Consider the following 14,845-nt stretch of genomic DNA (forward strand, 5'->3'; position numbering starts at 1 on the left):
AACTCCCACAATTCCTAACAGCCTCAGGCCCCTTCCTTCCCCCCCTCAGTTGCTTAAGGTGACCCCTAATGTATGCGTGTATGTGTGGGTGGGTGCACATGTGTACATTGCCCTCTCCCCCAATAGAGAAGTGATGAGCACCCCGGTCACTTGCCTGCGACGGATCGAGAAAGTGGGCACTATCGTGGACGTCCTCAGCGACAGGACCTCCAACCACAATGGTTTCCCGGTGGTCGAAGGCGTCCCTGGACACGAACAGGTGAGAAGAGATTCTGTTTTTGGGAGTCAGCAAAGGGGGCAATGGTTAGGCTATTTACTCGAATTTAATGCTTACCTTTTGGGGCTGAATGATCTCTCCAAAATTAGAGTGCAGGTTAGATTCAGGGAATACGGTAAATCTTAGTGCTAGTCCACAGTTCCTTGAATCCTGGAGCTTTCTGGCAGAGTTCCCGCAAAGCTACAAATCCCAAGGACACTAAATGTGCTGTAATTGTATGCATCAATCCCAAAGCATACCTATTATTATTATTATTATTATTATTATTATTATTATTATTATTACATGCATTTATACCCTGCCCTTCTCCCCGAGGGGACTCAGAGCGGCTTACATTCTGCCACGAGGGCCAGCAACAAATATACTATAAAACAAAACAATTAAAACATGATAAAAACATGATAAAAACCTATCTCTCTCCTGTCTGCAGATGGCGGGTTTGCGGGGCCTCATCCTGCGCTCCCAGCTGATCGTTCTCCTCAAGCACAAGGTCAGGGTTGCTGTGTTGTATTTTTTGCCATAGTTTTTCACCTTCCGGGACTTCTTTTTAGGAATTTCCCACACATTGGGGCTTCTCTCTCTCTGCGCAGGTCTTTGTGGAGCGGGCTAACCTGAGCCTGGTGCAGCACCGGCTGAAGCTGAAGGACTTCCGGGATGCTTACCCCCGCTTCCCACCCATCCAGTCCATCCATGTCTCCCAGGATGAGCGCCAGTGCATGATGGACCTCTCCGAATTCATGAACCCCTCGCCCTACACCGTGCCCCAGGTGCGTCTGGAGAAGGGGGGCCCTGCAACACCCATCGTCCGCTGGGATCAGGGGAATAGAGTCCCCAGTCCCCCCCCCCCCCAAAAAAAATACCAACTCCATTTCCCCAAATGCAGGATAGGAACAAAAAGTGGTAATGGTGATGATGGTGGTAATAGTAATCATGAAAATACTACAGTAGAGTTCCGGTTAACCGACTTCCGGTTAACCGACACTCCGTATTATCCGACGTCCCAGGCCCCTTGGGAAGCGCTCATGCATGTTGCTAGGTAGCTTGCTATCTACCTAGCAACGTGCACAGGCACCTCCCAAGAGGCAGGGCGGCGAGCAGAGAAGCGCCCGTGCGCATTGCTAGGTAGATAGCAAGCTACCTAGCAACGTGCACAGGTGCTTTGCTAAGCCGAGTGTTCGCTGCTCTGCCCCTTGGGAGGCGCCTGTGCGCGTTGCTAGGTAGATAGCAAGTTACCTAGCAACGTGCACGGGCGCTTCCCAATGGGCGGAGCAGTGAGCACTCGGCTTAGGAAGCACCCCTGAGTGTTGTTAGGTAGCTTGTTATCTACCTAGCAACGCACACGGGCGCCTCCCAAGAGGCGGAGCAGAAGCGCTCCTGCACGTTGCTAGGTAGCTTGCTATCTACCTAGCAATGTGCACAGGACACTTCCTTCAACCGGCTTGCTGGATAATAGGGCCTCCCTATTATCCGTCAGATCCAGTTATTCGATATTCGGCCTGCCCGCTTATGTCGAATAACCGGAACTCTACTGTACTAATAGTAGTAATAGTAATAATAATGTTGGTAATAGTAGTAATAATAGTAATATTAATAATAGTAATATAAATAATTATAATAGTAATAGAAATAATAGTAATATTAATAATTATAATAGTAATAGAAATAATAGACATAACAACAATGGTAATAATAATAGAAATACAGTAGAGTCTCACTTATCCAACCTTCACTTATCCAACGTTCTGGATTATCCAACACATTTTTGTGGTCAATGTTTTCAATACATCGTGATATTTTGGTGCTAAATTCGTAAATACAGTAATTACTATATAGCATTCCTGCATATTGAACTACTTTTTCTGTCAAATTTGTTGTCTAACATGATGTTTTGGTGCTTCATTTGTAAAATCATAACCCAATTTGATGTTTAATAGGCTTCTCCTTAATCTCTCATTATCCAACATATTCGCTTATCCAATGTTCTGCCGGCCCATTTATGTTGGATAAGTGAGACTCTACTGTAATTATAATAAATATTTTCATCCGAAAATACATCACACAGTCCTAGACACTTGGGAAGTGTTCGACTTGCGATTTTGTGATACAAAATCCAGCATATCTATCTTGTTTGCTGTGTCATAATAAAATAATAGTAATAGTAATAATATAGTAATAATGTATTTTTTTTATTCTAAGGCAAACCTTTTCATCCATATAAACATCCTTAAAACGGGGTGCATAAATACTATCATGATCATCTCCCAAGTGAGGAGCCTCAGCCAAAATCTGGGACTGAACCCAGAGCTTTGGGGGACCAAAGCAGGCGGCCTTAAAGCAACAGGACTGGGAGTTTTTGTGTGTTTTTTTTTAGCAAGGGGTGGTCTCCTTTGCATAAAAAGCATGGCTTGGACCTGGCTTTTAGGAAGGAGGGGAAGAGCCCTCCTTTTTTTTGTAGAAGGGGGTCTTGAAGTCTGAGAGGGTGGGAAAGATGCGTCTCCCAGGTGACATATTTGCAGTGGAGGAAGGAAAGTCGGGGTCTCCTTACAGGTGAGGCTTGTGGTCTTTTGGGCGGGATCGAGGCTGTGCCTTGGCTTCAACCATCCATTTGTCCATCTGTCCCCTTGCAGGAGGCCTCTCTGCCGCGCGTCTTCAAGCTCTTCCGGGCCCTGGGTTTGCGGCACCTTGTGGTGGTGGACAAGCACAACCAGGTAAGGCCCCAAGGCAGGTGAGGGCCCAACACACACCTTCCTTAGCGTCTCAGGAGAGGCAGTCTGGGAGCAAAAGGTGTCTAGATTTGAGGGTCTCCTGCAGAGGGTCTACTACAGGTGTGTTGCATGAATAATGCTCCCTCAAAAGGAGATGGGGGCAGTGGGAAGGGAAACATGGAAGAGACCCTCAAAGGGCATCCAGTCCAACCCCCTTCAGTCAGGCAGGAAGACACAGTCAAAGCCCTCCCAACAGACAAACATCCAACCACTCTTTATAAACCTCAAGAGAGGTTTAATTCCTGCAGAAGTGGGATGCTGGTTCTGTTCAAATGTGGGTATCATTATAACTTGTATAATTTGAACAAATAGTTGAGTTGCAGTTAGTTTAAACCAGGGGTCCTCAAAGTTTTTAAGCCAAGGGCCGGTCCACAATCCTTCAGACTGTTGAGGGGCCAGATTATCATTTGAAAAAAAAATACAAAAAAAATCCAATGCACACTGCACATGTCTTATTTGTAGTGCAAAAACAACAACAACAACAAGAACAATGAAAGAACAATACAATATTTAAAAATAAAAACAATGTGTTGTTGAAGGCTTTCATGGCCAGAATCACAGGGTTGTTGTATGTCTTTCGGGCTGTGTGGCCATGTTCCAGAAGCATTCTCTCCTGACGTTTCGCCCACATCTATGGCAGGCATCCTCAGAGGTTGTGAGAGGTTGTGTCACAACCTCTGAGGATGCCTGCCATAGATGTGGGCGAAACGTCAGGAGAGAATGCTTCTGGAACATGGCCACACAGCCCGAAAGACATACAACAACCCAATAAAAACAATTTTAACCAACATACATTTATCAGGATTTCAATGGGAAGTGTAGTCCTGCTTCTGGCCAATGAGATAGTCAAGTTAATTAGGGTTGTTGTTGTTGTTGTTGTGGTGGTTGTGTGCCTTCAAGTCATTTCAGATTTTGGGTGAGCCTAAGTCTAAAATTTATTCATTTATTATTTATTTATTTACTGCATTTATTTACTACATTTGTATCACACCCTTCTCACCCCAAAGGGGACTCAGAGTGGCTTACAAATTATATGTACATACAATATATTATATTATTAGCATAGCACAATATTAGCATTAGATATTACTATACTGAACTATACCATTATACTGAAATATTATTAGTAATATTATATGTAATATAGAATATATAATTTAATATTATTATATGGTGTTATTATTAGTGTTATATTGTACTACATTATAATATTATTATCAATATTATATGTATATACAATATATTATATTATAAAACTGAGGGCAGGGGCCAGGTAAATGAGTTCGGAGGGCTGCATCCGGCCCCTGGGCCTTAGTTTGGGGACCCCTGGTTTAAACTCTGGTTTGCTAGTAAATTGAATGACTGTCATGAAAGGAGGCCTGTCTCAAAAGCGTGTCCCTAACATGGGAAATTTGGAAAGCTCTGGTCTACTGTGATGATGGTGGTGGTAATGGTGATGATGGTGATTGTGATGGTGGAGGTGATGGTGGTGGTAGTGATTGTGGAGTTGATGATGATAATAATATACTCCATCTCCCCTGGTTGCAGGTGGTGGGCATGGTAACCCGGAAGGACCTGGCCCGTTACCGCCTGGGCAAGGAAGGCATCGAGGAGGTGCCCTTAGCGCAGACGTGACCCTGTCCTTGGCACCCTAGACCTCTCCATACCACAGAGGCCTTTGGGGAGAACTGCTGAAGAAGAGGATGAGGCCGTGGGGGCATCTTCTCCCTGATCCCTCCCAAAAAAACCCTTTTCTTGGTTCTCTTTGGCTCAATTCTCTTCTTAATTTCTCTTCCTTTGGGACACTCAGCTGGAATTGGGTCCAGGGCAAGGCCTACTACTACGTCTCCTAGAGAGGGATGAGCAGTCGCCTCATTGACCCAACTCTTCTCTTTTCTGGAGGGTCTTCTTTGCTTCCTTTAAATAGGCTTTGCCCCAGTTCTCACCAATTGTGCCTTCTAAGATCGGACTCCCCAGTTTGGACAATTTAGGGGTCTGAGCTGGTGAATTCACCAGGAAAAATACTGCGATATTCAGGACTCAGTTGTGTGTCGCACGGATTTGCATGCAGAGCGGGAGACACACGCCTTCACCTCCTTCAGCTCCATCTGCAGCACTTGTAGAAGTTACAGGGTTTTTAAAAAAACTCCCATCATCCTACAGTCAGGCGTTGCAGCCCAGAAAAAAGAAAAATCAAGAAAATGCACTTTCCTGAGTATTTTGCGCCGTTGGAGGCAGAGAGACCGGTTTCTGACACTTTGCGAAGGATTACGACTTTGTTATGGAAATAATTGTTGCTGAAATAAAAACCCAAGCTATTTATACTTTTCCCGCTTCGATGTGAAGACTCTTCCCTTGCTGTTTGTTGTTGCCATGTGTGGTAATAATGATGATTTCTACCTCCTTTTTCCCCATAAGAATTGAGACCCAAGATTCCAGGACATCTGGAAACCCTCCGAAAAAGGCATACTTTTGTTGGTATTCTTTCCTGAAATTATCTCAAAACAAGATAAAGGTTTGCCCTGACGTTAAGTCCAATCATGTCTGACTCTGGGGGTTGGTGCTCATCTGCATTTCTAAGCCGAAGAGCTGGTGTTGTCCATAGACACCTCCAAGGTCATGTGGCCACTGGCATGACTGCATGGAGTGCTATTACCTTCCCGCCGGATCGGTACCTATTGATCTACTCACATTGGCATGTTTTCGAACTGCTAGATTGGCTGGAGCAACAGCAGGTGCTCACTCCACTCCCGGGATTTGAACCTGGGACCTTTCAGTCTGCAAGTTCAGCAGCTCAGTGCTTTAACACACTTCGCCACCGGGGCTCCCAAAACAAGATAAGGGACATATTATTGCAAAACTATAGCAAAATGTGCATTAGGATGTCCCTCTTGCAAAAACAAAGTTTTGCAGTGTAACACACTTTTTCCATGACATTTATAACCCAGGAAATAACATTTATAACCCAGGAACAAAAATTGTATTACATTGTGTAATAAGAGGTGATCGTCAAGCCTATTAAAGCCACTCTTTTGTGGGTCTTCATTCCTTCCTTGTTCAAAAGCATGGCTTCAACAGGATCCCCTCTGCCTTCAGGGGGGAGCCCATGCCCACATTTTCATCGTGTCACAATGTGGCCACTGGTTGCCATGGAGGGAGCTGTGCCTCCTTGGCCAGGCCCTGCCTCCTTGCTTTCAGGGAGCCCTTTGTCGGCGGCTGCGGCCATGCTGTGCCCATAGCCCCCCGTTTTGTCTTTGCCTGCCATCATGCGGTTGGTCTATGGGGCACTGGTGCTGAGCTCGATGTTCCTGCGGGAGGACCTGCGTGGGGACCGGGAGCAAAGAGTGTCCCCCCCGTTACACAGCTCACCAGACAAGTGCATCCAGTTCCAGAACACCTTCGGCTTCCCAGAGGTCTTCTGCTGGGCCTCCTCCCAGTATCCATGGGCCCTGCGCCTGGCTGGAGTGGCCGCTCTCCTCCTCTGGGTGTGGGCTCAGGCCTGGAACAAAGGAGCCCCGCCAAAGGTAAATACACATATATATAGGCTGTCTACAAAGACGTTGCCCAGGGGACACCTGGATGTGTTACCATCCTGCTGGGAGGCTTCTCTCATGTCTCTGGGTAGATAGATTAGATAGATAGATAGATAGATAGTAGATAGATAGATAGACAGATAGAGCAGGCAAATGGTACGTAGATAGGTGGAGAAAGAGAGGACAGGCAAAAGGTATGTAGATATCTATCTGAGGCAGGCAGATGATGGGTGGATGGATGGATGGATAGATAGAGCAGCAGGAAGACAAGGATGGATGGAGTGATGGATGGATGGATGACAGAGCCAGCAGAGGATGGATATATAGAGATGGATGATAGGTAGGTAGGTAGATCCAGCTTACAGACAGGAAGGAAGGAAGGAAGGAAGGAAGGATGGATAGATAGATAGATAGATAGATAGATAGATAGATAGATAGATAGATAGAGCAGCAGGAAGACAAGGATGGATGGAGTGATGGATGGAGTGATGGATGGATGGATGACAGAGCCAGCAGAGGATGGATATATAGAGATGGATGATAGGTAGATCCAGCTTACAGACAGGAAGGAAGGGTGGATGGATAGATAGATAGATAGATAGATAGATAGATAGATAGAGCAGCAGGAAGACAAGGATGGATGGAGTGATGGGTGGATGGATGACAGAGCCAGCAGAGGATGGATATATAGAGATGGATGATAGGTAGGTAGGTAGATCCAGCTTACAGGAAGGAAGGAAGGAAGGAAGGAAGGATGGATAGATAGATAGATAGATAGATAGATAGATAGATAGATAGATAGATAGATAGAGCAGCAGGAAGACAAGGATGGATGGAGTGATGGATGGATGGATGACAGAGCCAGCAGAAAATGGATATATAGAGATGGATGATAGGTAGGTAGGTAGATCCAGCTTACAGACAGGAAGGAAGGAAGGAAGGAAGGAAGGAAGGAAGGAAGGAAGGAAGGAAGGAAGGAAGGAAGGAAGGATGGATGGATGGATGGATGGATGGATGGATGGATGGATGGATGGATGGATGGATAGATAGATAGATAGATAGATAGATAGATAGATAGATAGATAGATAGATAGAGCAGCAGGAAGACAAGGATGGATGGAGTGATGGATGGAGTGATGGATGGATGGATGACAGAGCCAGCAGAGGATGGATATATAGAGATGGATGATAGGTAGGTAGGTAGGTAGATCCAGCTTACAGACAGACAGGAAGGAAGGAAGGAAGGAAGGAAGGAAGGAAGGAAGGAAGGAAGGAAGGAAGGAAGGAAGGAAGGAAGGAAGGATGGATGGATGGATGGATGGATGGATGGATGGATGGATGGATGGATGGATGGATAGATAGATAGATAGATAGATAGATAGATAGATAGATAGATAGATAGATAGATAGAGCAGCAGGAAGACAAGGATGGATGGAGTGATGGATGGAGTGATGGATGGATGGATGACAGAGCCAGCAGAGGATGGATATATAGAGATGGATGATAGGTAGGTAGGTAGGTAGATCCAGCTTACAGACAGACAGGAAGGAAGGAAGGAAGGAAGGAAGGAAGGAAGGAAGGAAGGAAGGAAGGAAGGAAGGAAGGAAGGAAGGAAGGAAGGATGGATGGATGGATGGATGGATGGATGGATGGATGGATGGATGGATAGATAGATAGATAGATAGATAGATAGATAGATAGATAGATAGATAAAACAGGCAAATAATAGGGGCTGGGCTTTAGGACAGCTGGCTAATCACCAGCAGCAATAGATATCTACTGACAGAAAGATTGGCAGTTTGAAGCCCAGGTCAGGATGAGCACTCGACCTTCAGCCTAGCTCACTGTCCACCTAAGCAGTTTGAAATGCTTGCCATGTATATGTTCTGTGACCTGCCCTGAGTCCCCTTCGGGGTGAGAAAGGCAGAATATAAATGCTGTAAATAAACAAATAAATAAATAAATAGATGAAGGCAAATGATGGATAGATGAATGAGGTAGGAGGATGAGGTAGGAGGATGGGTGGATGGAAGATAGAACAGGCAAATAGTAGATTGATAGATATAGATCTATCTAACATCTATCTGAGGTAGGCAGATGATGGATAGATAGAGCAGGCAGATAATAAGTACCGTAGTAGGTAGATGAGGCAGGCAAATGATAGATAGATGGATGGATACATATAGATGAAGAAGGAAGATGACAGACAAGCATACAGACAGATCACAATTTCTCTTCTCTCTGCAGCCAAAGCCTGAGACACAGAGAGAACTGGACTTCCAAATCCCACAGAAAAGAGGTACCAGTATGTTCCCTCTAATCTCTTCTGTCAAAGTTTGAGGCCTCCGCAAACTACAACTCCCAGAGTTCCATAACATTGATCCATGGAAGTCAAAGTGGTGCCAAACTGCTCCAACCATGACACCACATTGGTTCTCTGTTAACAATCTGATCACTCAGACCTACCACAAATTTTCGTAAATAAAAGCCATTGATCTCATTGATTTCCTTTCCCTTTCTTACAGGCTCTCTGTGTATCTGTGGGGAACCACTAATTTCCAGATTTGAAAGGTAGGCGAAACCTCTTTCTCATCCTTCAAAGCAACTCCTATATTTTTAAATCATCTCAGTTCCTAACCAAGTTCTTTTCCACATTGTTCGGTAGCTCAGCCTTCCATCTGCAACCATTTGGATATATTAGAATATCTTTACCATGTAAGAAAATCTCCTCTTCCTGTTGTTTTTCTTGCAGATTTGAGCCACTTCACAGGAGATGGGGCTCTTCTTCAGTGGTCTGTCGCATCTCCGGAGTCGACAAATCAGATTATTACAGAAGGAAATATCCTCCCGTCATTCCGAAGATCCTCTCTTCGTCTTCTTCTTCCTCCTCATCCTCCTCTTCAATCCAATTAAAACATCTGGCGGTTCAGTCCAGTTGTGGACTATTTCAGACGGTGACCACAGAGGAGTCTTCATGGATGGTCTCCGATTCCTTGGAAGAGCCAGAAAGCAAAACGTTTGATCCGTCCTCTGAAGTAGATGATCCCAAATCACATAAAATTGAGCAGAAAGACTCCCCTGTATATCATAGATGCCCTGACGTGAAAAAGTCTGAGCCCCAAATAACAGAATGCTCAGAAATACATGAAAGGCCAGAGAAACGCCTTCCTGAGAAACGCCTTCCTGAGAAACACTTTCCCGAGAAACACTTTCCCGAGAAACGCCTTCCCGAGAAACACCTTCCTGAGAAATGCCTTCACGAGAAACACCTTCCTGAGAAACACCTTCCTGAGAAACGCCTTCCTGAGCAACATGTGCCTTCGTTTGCACAAATCAATTTTGTCCAGAGCTCGGCATTTAAAAAAGACGATGAGGTCTTTTTGGTGGAGAAATCTCTTCAAATCTGCATGGTGCCCCCAGATGGGGACAACCCCCCAATCTTAATTGAGGGAGAAGGAGGCGATAAACCCAATGTGCTGGCTTTGCTAGGCCGAATAGTGAACCTTGAAGAGGATTTGAAAGTGGAGAAACCTCCGACGCCGAAGGCCCTTCCGCGAACTGAACGTTTTGGGTGGAATGTAGCCGTCCGCACCTCTTCGGCTGTGTCTGATTTTGACCCAAACGTATTAATTGTGGACAAAATGGGGGCAGGAATTCTGGGTCTCCTGGAGTTTCATGTCAAAAAGAAAATGGTGCAGCATCACTGTGGAGCACCCACAGTCGTGGTGCGATCACTGCAGCATTTCCAGTCTCTGGAGGACTTCAGCCCAATGGCGCGGTCAGCAAAGGGGTTAACTCCCATCTGCGCCAGGAGTCCGGCCAGCCTTGTTTTGGCACACAGAAATGTCAAGCCGATCTATGCCAAACCTCGGCAGAAACCCCTCAAAGAAAGGGAACGTTATGTCTTGCATCGGGCAGCAGAACCGAGGAGAGTCACCTCTTTCAAGAAGAAGCCCAGGGTTGTGATGCCATCATCTCAAGGTCCGAGGGAGAGGTACGTCCTCCTCTCAATGCAGCCAGACGAACTCAAGCGGATTGTGTTTCACCTCACGGTGAAAATGCTCGAAATCAAGAGGGGGGCCTTCCCCAAAATCGTGGAGAACTCCTTCCGCACCTTCAGCCGCTTCTCCTGCCGCCCGCTGCCCAAGACCATCCGCCTGGGAAACAAGGTCCCCCGGGCGAAGAAGCCTACCCTGCCTTTCATCCCCGAAGAGATCATGTGCCTCCTTGACCTCAACATCAAGCACAAGTACTTGGTCTATGCGTGGAGGCTCCCCACACCCTTCAAAGAGGCCAGCGGCGCCTCCCCACGCCCTTCAAAGAGGCCAGCGGCACCTAAGACCCCTGCCTTAGCTGACAAAGAGGTAGTGCAGGCTCAGCTTTCGGGGCAAATCCTTGCGCCCCCATCGTCACAAATGCCACTTGGTGTTCCGCCTTGTCCTTCGTTGGTGCTTGCTGAAGAATTCCCAGAAAGACTTGCCCAACCTCTGGAAGAGGACATGAAAGAGGGACGTCTGGAGATGATGCAAGAAGAGCATTTGGAGAAAATGTATAAGGACCAAGGAGTGCAAACGCAAGAAGAACACCCAGAGGAAATAAAAGAGGGACGTCTGGAGATGATGCAAGAGGAGCATTTGGAGAAAATGTATAAGGACCATGGACAGCAAACGCAAGAAGAACACCCAGAGGAAATGAAAGAGGGACATCTGGAGATGATGCAAGAGGAGCATTTGGAGAAAATGTATAAGGACCAAGGAGTGAAAACGCAAGAAGAACACCCAGAGGAAATGAAAGAGGGACATCTGGAGATGATGCAAGAGGAGCATTTGGAGAAAATGTATAAGGACCATGGACAGCAAACGCAAGAAGAACACCCAGAGGAAATAAAAGAGGGACGTCTGGAGATGATGCAAGAGGAGCATTTGGAGAAAATGTATAAGGACCATGGACAGCAAACGCAAGAAGAACACCCAGAGAAAATGAAAGAGGGACATCTGGAAATGATGCAAGAGGAGCATTTGGAGAAAATGTATAAGGACCATGGAGAGCAAACGCAAGAAGAACACCCAGAGAAAATGAAAGAGGGACGTCTGGAGATGATACAAGAGGAGCATTTGGAGAAAATGTATAAGGACCATGGACAGCAAACGCAAGAAGAACACCCAGAGGAAATAAAAGAGGGACGTCTGGAGATGATGCAAGAGGAGCATTTGGAGAAAATGTATAAGGACCATGGACAGCAAACGCAAGAAGAACACCCAGAGGAAATGAAAGAGGGACGTCTGGAGATGATGCAAGAGGAGCATTTGGAGAAAATGTATAAGGACCATGGACAGCAAACGCAAGAAGAACACCCAGAGGAAATGAAAGAGGGACGTCTGGAGATGATGCAAGAGGAGCATTTGGAGAAAATGTATAAGGACCATGGAGAGCAAACGCAAGAAGAACACCCAGAGGAAATGAAAGAGGGACGTCTGGAGATGATACAAGAGGAGCATTTGGAGAAAATGTATAAGGACCATGGAGAGCAAACGCAAGAAGAACACCCAGAGGAAATGAAAGAGGGACGTCTGGAGATGATGCAAGAGGAGCATTTGGAGAAAATGTATAAGGACCATGGAGAGCAAACGCAAGAAGAACACCCAGAGGAAATGAAAGAGGGACATCTGGAGATGATGCAAGAGGAGCATTTGGAGAAAATGTATAAGGACCAAGGAGTGCAAACGCAAGAAGAACACCCAGAGGAAATGAAAGAGGGACGTCTGGAGATGATGCAAGAGGAGCATTTGGAGAAAATGTATAAGGACCAAGGAGTGAAAACGCAAGAAGAACACCCAGAGGAAATGAAAGAGGGACATCTGGAGATGATGCAAGAGGAGCATTTGGAGAAAATGTATAAGGACCAAGGAGTGAAAACGCAAGAAGAACACCCAGAGGAAATGAAAGAGGGACATCTGGAGATGATGCAAGAGGAGCATTTGGAGAAAATGTATAAGGACCAAGGAGTGAAAACGCAAGAAGAACACCCAGAGGAAATGAAAGAGGGACATCTGGAGATGATGCAAGAGGAGCATTTGGAGAAAATGTATAAGGACCAAGGAGTGAAAACGCAAGAAGAACACCCAGAGGAAATGAAAGAGGGACGTCTGGAGATGATGCAAGAGGAGCATTTGGAGAAAATGTATAAGGACCAAGGAGTGAAAACGCAAGAAGAACACCCAGAGGAAATGAAAGAGGGACATCTGGAGATGATGCAAGAGGGACTCCCTGAAAAAACGGAAGAGCAACATCCAGAGAAGATGCAAGAGGCTGGAGGCCAGGAGCCCAAGGAGGATCTCCTGCCTTCCTCTGTGGAGAGTCCAAAGCCTCCTGCAGAAGTGACCGAACATGAAGAAAGGTCAAGGATGGAGCCAGAAGGACACTTGACTAGCACTGTCCTCCCACCGATGGTGGCCAGAGAGGCCCTGCCTGGAGTGGATGATGAGCAAATGATGGGGAAGGAAGAAGCTACAATGTCCCTGAAACAGATGGAGCCTAGAAGGTCCGAGGAGGTGCCTCTGCCGCTTCCCTTTGTCCAAAAAGGTCGAAATAGGGAGGGATCCAGGACCAAAGGGAACGAAGGACCTCTAGAGCAGCCAGAGAGGACACCGTCCCACAAGGCTGTCCTCAGGCCTGGGACGGAGGAAGCGCCCAAGCGTCCGAAGGAGGCCTCCACCATGAGGGCCAGCCTCATGCTGCAGCTGGACCTGGCCAAGGAGAAGCTCAACCTGCACCTCCAGAAGAAGATGGACGCCAAGCTGCAACCGACGCAAGGGGCCAGGCTGGACCTCGACATGAGGCTCGAAGGAAGGAACAAAAGCCATCGCCGCCGCCACCCTCACCGCAGCGACCGCCCGGCCTCTCGCTCCGAGTCCCAACCCCACCGGCCCTTCTGCTACGTCTGCATGCCTCTGGACGACAGCGGCTCAGCCGTCAAGACCGTCCGCTGGATGCTTCCCAGTTGGATTCAGGAGATGAACGGCCACCGGGTGCCACTCGTGGCCCGCTTCGAGAGAAAGTCCGCCAGGAGCCAATGAAGTGAATGGGGAGTGATGGTGCCTTGCTAGCAGCGGGAAGGGAGCTCTCTTTGGTATAGACATCAGTCCTGCAAGAATCCAGAATAACAGAAAGAAAGGGATTGAGGAATGAAACAAAAGGAAGGAAAAACTATTAAAAACATATAACCGTGGAAGCAAAGCTCGTCACTTCAATTAATGCAGTAATTATGAGGGATAATAATGCAATTACAGTAGAGTCTCACTTATCCAAGTCAAACCGGCAGAAGCTTGGATAAGCAAATATCTTGGATAATAAGGAGAGATTAAGAAAAAGCCTATTAAACATCAAAATAGGTTATGGTTTTACAAATTAAGCACCAAAACATCATGTTATACAACAAATTTGACAGAAAACGTAGTTCATTACACATTAATGCTATGTAGTAATTACTGTATTTACGAATTTAGCACCAAAATATCATGATATATTGAAAACATTGACTACAAAAATGGCTTGGATAATCCAGAGGCTTAGATAAGAGAGGCTTGGATAAGTGAGACTCTACTGCAGGGGTCCTCAAACTTTTTAAGCCGAGGGCCGGTCTACAATCCTTCAGACTGTTGAGGGGCCGGATTATCATTTGAAAAAAAAAATACAAACAAATTCCAATGCACACTGCACATGTCTTATTTGTAGTGCAAAAACAACAACAACAATGAAAGAACAATACAATATTTAAAAATAAAAACAATTTTAACCAACATACATTTATCAGGATTTCAATGGGAAGTGTGCTCATGCTTCTGGCCAATGAGATAGTCAAGTTAATTAGGATTGTTGTTGTTGTTGTTGTTGTTGTTGTGTGCCTTCAAGTCATTTCAGACTTTGGGCAAGCCTAAGTCTAAAATCTATTTATTTATTATTTATTTATTTACTGCATTTATTTACTACATTTGTATCACACCCTTCTCACCCCAAAGGGGACTCTGAGTGGCTTACAAATTATATGTACATACAATATATTATATTATTACCATAGCACAATATTAGCATTATATATTACTATATTGAACTATACTGTAATATTATTAGTAATATTATATGTAATATAGAATATATAATTAATATTATTATATGGTATTATTATTAATGTTATATTGTATTACATAGTAATATCATTTATTATTTATTTATTTATTTGCGACATTTATATACCGCCCTTCTCACCCCG

At 45.5% G+C, this 14,845-nt stretch overlaps 2 protein-coding genes and 1 long non-coding RNA gene across 3 annotated transcripts in view; 2 read left to right on the forward strand and 1 right to left on the reverse strand.

Moving 5' to 3' along the window:
* clcn7 (chloride voltage-gated channel 7) overlaps window positions 1-5,371 on the forward strand; it is a 34,131-nt gene extending 28,760 nt beyond the window's left edge. The window contains exons 21-25 of the mRNA XM_003228649.4: window positions 127-259; window positions 708-767; window positions 868-1,044; window positions 2,905-2,985; window positions 4,591-5,371. Of these exons, the coding sequence (XP_003228697.1) occupies window positions 127-259; window positions 708-767; window positions 868-1,044; window positions 2,905-2,985; window positions 4,591-4,677 (538 nt within the window). The 3' untranslated portion in view covers window positions 4,678-5,371. The remainder of the gene's footprint in view (window positions 1-126; window positions 260-707; window positions 768-867; window positions 1,045-2,904; window positions 2,986-4,590) is intronic.
* LOC103281250 (uncharacterized) lies at window positions 155-13,587 on the reverse strand. Its single transcript, XR_001730989.2, has 3 exons — window positions 13,458-13,587; window positions 6,412-6,541; window positions 155-272 (listed from the first exon to the last, which is right to left on the reverse strand). It is a non-coding gene; the product is annotated as an uncharacterized LOC103281250 (long non-coding RNA).
* Window positions 6,210-13,771, forward strand: LOC134294237 (trichohyalin-like). Its single transcript, XM_062964647.1, has 4 exons — window positions 6,210-6,566; window positions 8,824-8,875; window positions 9,102-9,147; window positions 9,329-13,771. The coding sequence occupies exons 1-4, from the start codon at window positions 6,309-6,311 to the stop codon at window positions 13,650-13,652; spliced, it is 4,680 nt and encodes a 1,559-aa protein (XP_062820717.1). The 5' UTR covers window positions 6,210-6,308; the 3' UTR covers window positions 13,653-13,771.
* The last annotated feature ends 1,074 nt before the right edge of the window (window positions 13,772-14,845 follow it).

Source organism: Anolis carolinensis, unplaced genomic scaffold (genome assembly GCF_035594765.1).
Source record: "Anolis carolinensis isolate JA03-04 unplaced genomic scaffold, rAnoCar3.1.pri scaffold_13, whole genome shotgun sequence".
NCBI lineage: Eukaryota > Metazoa > Chordata > Lepidosauria > Squamata > Dactyloidae > Anolis > Anolis carolinensis.

Coding starts and splice junctions, on each gene's coding strand:
- LOC134294237 (XM_062964647.1), top strand. CDS start 6,309: ATGCGGTTGGTCTATGGGGCACTGGTGCTGAGCTCGATGTTCCTGCGG. Junction 8,876..9,101: donor CCAAATCCCACAGAAAAGAG/GTACCAGTATGT, acceptor CCTTTCTTACAG/GCTCTCTGTGTATCTGTGGG. Junction 9,148..9,328: donor CTAATTTCCAGATTTGAAAG/GTAGGCGAAACC, acceptor TTTTTCTTGCAG/ATTTGAGCCACTTCACAGGA.